At 58.6% G+C, this 6,693-nt stretch overlaps 1 protein-coding gene across 1 annotated transcript in view; it reads right to left on the bottom strand.

Annotated features, from left to right (window-relative positions):
* HS1BP3 (HCLS1 binding protein 3) overlaps positions 1-6,693 on the bottom strand; it is a 17,076-nt gene that overhangs the window by 1,460 nt on the left and 8,923 nt on the right. Inside the window, exons 5-6 of the mRNA XM_014546621.1 lie at positions 2,145-2,305; positions 710-845 (exon numbers count right to left, since the gene is read on the bottom strand). Coding sequence (XP_014402107.1) covers positions 710-845; positions 2,145-2,305 — 297 coding nt within the window. The remainder of the gene's footprint in view (positions 1-709; positions 846-2,144; positions 2,306-6,693) is intronic.

The following is a 6,693-nucleotide window of genomic DNA, read 5'->3' as shown; positions in this document are numbered from 1 at the left end:
GGAGACTGTGCAATGCCCACCCCACGGCTGCTAACGCGGGTGCCAACGACAGCCCCCCGGGCCAGTGCCTCCGCGCCACACGGTGGTTCCTGCAGAGAAACAGCTCAGCTTCCCGTGAACCGCCAGGCACGGCCTGCATCCGGGGGCGCTTCCCGTCCCGGGAAGCTGCCGCCCAGCCTCTCCTCGTCCAGGAGCTGGAGGGTCCTCGAAGGTGTGGGAGGACGGGACACGGGCAGGGGGACCTGGGAGCCAATGCACTCGGACCTCCCACACTCCCATTCCCTATAAAGCCGCGGTAACAGCACCCAGCGGAGCAATGGGGAGGACTGAGGTCAAGGCCGTGAGCAGTGCTCTCCGTGCGCACACGGTCTGCCCATCCTCCTCCACAGCAGACTTGCCTCGCTCCCCCCCGTAAGCCCTACTGCTGGGCCCTGCTGGGCACGGCCGCTGTCCCGGTGAGCTGCAGCTGCCAAGGGTCGGCTTTATGTGCTCCCAAGCCCTTTTATGCCAGTTGTACTTGCCCTTGCACTTAAAACACTGTTATTCTTTACGTAAACCATTAAAGTATGAGTGTGGAAGGGGCCTGCCTTCCCAGGCCAGGACCCTCCCTCAGAGGCCAAGGCTGGTGACACGCTCCCACGTTGGGCCAGGTCTGTGGCTCGGCCCAGGCCCCTCGCAGAGCTGGGAAGCACGCCGGGGACGGGGGTACCTGAACAGCTCCTCAGCGGCCTCTCCGTAGCCCAGGCGAGGCGCGGGCCCTCCACTCGCAGGTGCTGCCGGCAGCAGTAAGGGGTCACCCAGGGGGACGGCCCCACCGAGGTCAGGATCGTCAAACAACTTCAGGGCTGCGGAGAACGTAGCAGCTGAGTGATCAGAGGGAGTGGTCACCCAGGGGGACGGCCCCACCGAGGTCAGGATCATCAAACAACTTCAGGGCTGCGGAGAACGTAGCAGCAGAGTGATCAGAGGGAGTCCTGCCCATCCTCAGTGGCCAGGGGTGGGTGAGGGGGGGAGGGGTGCCCAGCCAGGGACAAGGCAGAGCACAGAACCAGAGGAGTGGGGCCAGGGTATAAGGGCCAGGTGCTCATAGGACCAGCACACTGCCCAGTCAGCTGATGGCACCACTCGGTTCAAGTCCAGGTGGACTTCCTGGAGGAAAAAGCCTCCTGCCCCAGCTGGACCTCTTAGCTCAGCCCCCATGGCTGCACCCCAGTTTCCCAAGTGCTTCCTGAGCACCAGCCACTGGCCAAGGGCTGCTGCCTGCGGGGATGCAGGGGTGAGCTGACACCATTCTCCCCACAGCCCCTGCCTTCTAAGAGCCGGGGTGCAGCCCCTGTCTCTGCTGCCCTCAGGAAGGGACCACGGCCTCTCCACCTGGAAGAGCCCTCCTTCTTCAGCAGACCAGGAAAATGGCGCTGACCTTTCGGGATCCAGCTCAAGTAGAGCCCCCTCCTACAGGGAGCCTTCCCTGATGTCGCCACTCAGACCTGTTACAGACTCAGGCTCTCCTCTAATTGTCGGGAGATGACCTGTCTCCTATGGGAGGCCCTGAGAGGCTGGAGTGTGTCTTCCTCATTATTATGTTCTCGGGCCCAGCACAGAGCCTGGCCTTCTGGAGGTGGTCACCAAGTGTTGGCTGAATTAATGGGTGACATCGATTTCTGGCCCTGGAAGAGGACCCGGGCAGGGTGAGGAAAGGTCAAACCCAGGGGCAGGTGTGGAAGTCCTGAGGACGCCCAGCTTCCCTTTTCCGTCTCTGCCCAGAACCCTCCAGTGGGGTCGACATGGGTGACAGAACCTCTTGTCACAATCCTAATCCTGGAGCTGCAGAAGGAAGGCCCGGGGCAGTCACATCCACTGTCCACCGTGCCCATGTCCACCAATCCCAAACCACACTTCTCAGAGCAACAGAGAAAAGTCCCCTCCCCTTCCCAGGGATGAGCAGAATAAACACACACAAGCCCAGCATGTTCCAGGTTGTGAGAAACGAGGCACGAGGCAAGATTTCTCCAGCAGAAAATGAGCCGAGTCTGTGTCAAGTCGAAACCTGTTCACACGGGGCAGGTCCGAAGCCGCTCACAGAGGCGGGTCTGGTCACCCAGGGGGCACCAAGGGTGACAGGGACACACTGGGGCTCTACTTACGGTCCCTGGGGGGTGGGTCCTCTGCGGAGCCCCCGGCGGAGAGCTTCCTGCTTGGGCTGAAGAGCCCTGCATCAGGGTCTACCTCCTCGTCAAAGAGGGTGAGCCGTGGCGAGGGTCTGGGCTTCGCAGCTACTTTGGGGCATTTTTTTGGCTTCTTGGAGCTAGAGAATCACAGATAAGAGTCAAGGTTAGGGCATCTGAGGACAGCCCCACCAGTCGGCCCAGGTGGCCATGTCAGATCCACACAGGTACTGGGTGGGTTTGAACTTGTGTCCTGAAGGACCTTTCTGAGGACCTGACTTTGGAGGTGGGAAGGCCCTGATACCAGAAGGGGCCACACCCAGTGCCCGGGGAAACACTGTCAGGGTGCACAGGTGGAGAGGGTGGGTGTCTGGGCTACATGGCCGGTGGCCAGAGGACCCACAGTGGGAAGGGCCACTCAGGCCTCAGGCTCAACTGCGTGGTCACAGGTCTCCTTCCAGAGGCTGTGGGGGTGGCTGACCTCAGCACTCCCTGGGGTGAAACTCAGTCATTCCATGCCACTTGGAAACAAAGCCTGAGGCCACAAACCTCAGAACCCAGCCCCAGGAGAGAGAATAAAGAAGTTCTAATAAATGTTCCATTTCCCATTCACATCCTCCCATCCCTTGAGTGGCATAACCTCAATCTACGGTGCTGTACTCAGAGTGTCCACAAGAGGGCATTATTGCAACTCCTTCATTATTGGGTGCTGTTCTCAGAATGTCCACAAGATAGCACTATTGCAACACATCCCTAACCAGGATGCTGACCTTGAAATGCCCACAAGAGGGGCGCTACTGTGCCTAATCCCTTACCAGGGTGCTGCTCTCAGAATGCCCACAACAGGGAGCTATGGCATCTAATCCCTTACTAGGGTGCTTTTCTCAGAATGCCCACAAAAGGGCGCTATTGAGCCTAATCCCTAACTAGGGGGGCAGTTTTCTGAATGACCACAAGAGGACGCTATTGAGCCTAATTCCTCACTAAGGTGCCGTTCCCCAAATTTCCACAAGATGGAGCTACTGAGCATAATCTCTTATCAGAATGTCCAAAAGAAGGGAGATTAAAAATGGCCACAGAGTAAGTGGATGTTACACAGACATGGGCTCAGGACCAAACTGGAATTACAACTACATTACAAAAAAATCATCCTGAATATTCCACTCAAAACTAGCTTGAGAGAACCCTGATAACCAAAAACGGAAATTGGAGACTGCATAGAGACTTGTAGGAAGGATGGAGGCCCAAAAGTGCTGGCTGGACTCGAGCGCTATTTAGATCAATTCCTTACTAGGGTGCTGTTCTCAGAATGCCCACAAGAGGGCTCTAATGCATCTAATGCCTTACCAGGATTCTATTCTCAGAATGCCCACTAGAGGGCACTATTGCGCCTAACACTTTACTAGGGTGCTGTTCTCAGAATATACACAAGAGGGCATTATTGTGCCTAATCCCTTACTTGGGGGAGGGGGGGTAGAGGGGGAGGGTCTCAGAATGCCCACAATAGGAACTATTTCTCCTAGTCCCTTACCAGGGTGCTGTTCTCAGAATGCCAACAAGAGGGCGCTACTGCACTTAATCCCTTACTAGGGTGCTGTTCTCAGAATGCCAACAAGAGAGCACCATTCACTTCCATCCCACTGAGCAATGCCCACCCCCTCTAGGCTCTGTCACCCCTAAGGGTCCTGCTCTGGGCCAGAAGCTGCTGCGGAAATCCAGGAGGGGGCAGCAGGGAGCTCTGGGCAGTGGGCGTGCTCTCTCCTGGCCGGGCGGTGGTTGCGTACATAGCGCACATGCACATTCTCATGGACTGACTGAGCGCATAGTTCTGCTCACATCACTGTAGGTTACGCTGCCAGTGCACAAATAAAGAAACTTGTGTTTAGTTTAACAAGATGATCTAATCCCTACCCCTGATGCCTAATGAGCCATTTTAAGGTTCCTGAAAACAAGAATAAGCTTTTAACTGGAAACAGGATTTCTGGTTCGACTGCCTGCCTGGCCGGCAGCTCCCCTGGACAGAGGTCACCGTCTGAGCTCCTGTTGGCAACACTACGCGGCGAAACTGCGCGTACAGGCTGGCTCTGCCCCAAACAAGAGTAAGATTAACCAGCAGCAGTTAAAGTAGCGGAGGGCGGTGCAGGGGGCGAGGTGCTGGAGGCCACCATTCCCACGGTCTGCATTCTGAGGCCTGGGAGGGTTTCAGGCTCCCAACTGGGATGGGGAGAAGCTACAAAAGCCAGGAGCACCTGTTGGAAGGTCGCAGGGCGGAGCGCACCTCCACACTCAGGGCCGAAGCCCTGGCCAGAGGGTCTCTGTCAGGCTCACTGGGCAGATGAAGAAACAGTGGTTCAGAGATGCTAGGGGTCGGCTCAAGGCCACACAGCAGGCAGGGACACCGACGAGAACTGAGGGTGGTCACGGTCAGTCCTCTCCTCCTGCCCCTCAGAGTGCCCCAGGAGCAAGAATGAGACACAGGACAGGGTGGGACACAGGCTCGATCCTGCTGCTTGGGGGGGCAGCGGCCCATTTTGAAGGTAGAGAGGGAGCAGAGACAGGGGTGGGGGCCGTGCCAGGAAGCCCAGGCACCCAGTTCCCTGTTCTCTCTCTGTTCTGGGCACAAGCCAGATGGGCTCACGTCACAGGCCACCAGGACCACGTCTCTGGCTTGGCTCCAGCCCCAGGCCCTGCCTGGCTACTGGGAGAGCCGAGAGCCGCCCAGGCCCCTCCTCACAGCAAGGGCTTTCCCAAACCTTCAGCGCAGCCTCGCACACACCTGGGAGGGTCAGGGCGGCTGCTGACTGGGGTGCTTCCCCCTTTGGCCTCACGGATCAGGCAGTTAGTCCATGACCCACGGCAGTGGGAGCCAAAGACAGGCAGTGGCTCTCAGAGCAGGCCAGCTGAGAGGGCTCCTGCCGGCCGAGACCTCCTGACCCAGAGCCCCGGGCAACTCGGGAAGGTGTGTGAGTCCCCGTGGAATCGATGATCAGGCAGGTGTGGCAGCCACCGGACCAGCCTGGGGCCTGCGGGCTCTGCCCACCGCTGTCCCTCAGTTCCCCTTCGCCTGGCCCTGCTCCCAGGACAGAGGGACTGCAGCAGGGAGGGCCCAGGGAGAGCCGGGCCCAGGCCCACCGCCAACAGCGGTTCTCAACCTGTGGGTCGCGACCCCTGAAAATACATCCTGCATATCAGATATTTACATGACGATTCATAACCGTAGCAAAATGACAGTTATGAAGTAGCAACGAAAATAATTTTATGGTTGGGGGTCACCACAACATGAGGAACTGTATTAAAGGGTCGCGGCATTAGGAAGGTTGAGAACCACTGGCTAGAATCTAGCTCCTGGAGAAATAAACTCACGTGCCACCCAGCAAAGGCCCTGCAGCAGCGGCCAAGGCTGCCCGGGCCAGGCCTGAGAGGCAGCGTGGAGGAAGGAGCCCGCTGGAGAACAAAGGGAGCGAGAGCGAACGTGATTGATTATCTCTGGCCAAGCCACACGGAGGTCCCGCCATCTCCCTTCTCCCACCGCCTTCGGGAGCCGAGAGCACAAACTAGGCCTGACTCCCTTCTGCGGAGTTCTGCTCTCAAACTGACGGATGCTCTTGTGTTCCTCCCTGGAGAGGTTTCCATCCTTCGTTATCTTGGGTTCAAGTAAAGTGAATCCCGGGCCCATGGGCTGCACAGTTGGGCACCCCCATGCTCCACCCCTGCCGCCTGGGCCATGCTCTGCCTCTGACTGAGCAGGAAGTAGGGGCCTTGGCTGGCCGAAAGCCCCAGGGTCCTGTCGCGGTGGGTCCCCAACCTTTAGTCTCTGGGGCTCAGTAGCGTGCCTGGTCCAGAGCAGACACTCAGTAAATATCAAAGGAAAAAAAAGGGTGGACGGATGGATGGACAGACAGGTGAATGGATGGCAGAAGAAGGAAGGGGGAAAGGAAGGACAGACAGACAAACAGAGATAGAGAGGTGACAGTACATCCTTCGTCCAGACTGATTTCTTCCTGCTCCCCCAGGGAGGGGGGGGAGGGAGTAAAGAGAGAGGGCTCCCGGCATCACTCGGAGACATGGACACGCAGCTAGAAAGCCCTTGGAGGCCCCTGGCTCCCTCGTGCCTCCTCCAAGGCTTGCTCAGTCCCTTGAGCTGGTCTCTCCACGGCCCTCGGCCGTCCTGGGAGCAGTCACCCTGCGCGCAGACCCAGAACTCCCAAGGCACCTTCCCCAGGCGAGAACCTGTGCCCGGCGGTGACGGCAGAGATGGGTGAGCCCTGCCACTGTCCCCGGGCCTCCCAGCTGAGCAGCCACAGACACGCACAGCACACTGACGATTACACACAGGGCAGCGATACCAGGAGAGGTGATGGAGACGCGGGCAGCAGCCCGGGGGGCTAAGGGGGTAGGGAGGCACAGGAGCCGAGACCCTCACTCCGAGAGGGTCTGTGGGGATGTGACTTGGGCACGGCCGGAACCTGTCCCCGTGGAAGCTTTGCTCATGGTCCCTGGAGAAATGCTCAGGGCCTGGGGGGCTGGG

This window comes from Myotis brandtii, unplaced genomic scaffold, assembly GCF_000412655.1.
Source record: "Myotis brandtii unplaced genomic scaffold, ASM41265v1 scaffold454, whole genome shotgun sequence".
Classification (NCBI taxonomy): Eukaryota; Metazoa; Chordata; class Mammalia; order Chiroptera; family Vespertilionidae; genus Myotis; species Myotis brandtii.
Note: the sequence above shows the minus strand (reverse complement) of the source record. Positions and strands in the feature narration are given on the sequence as shown.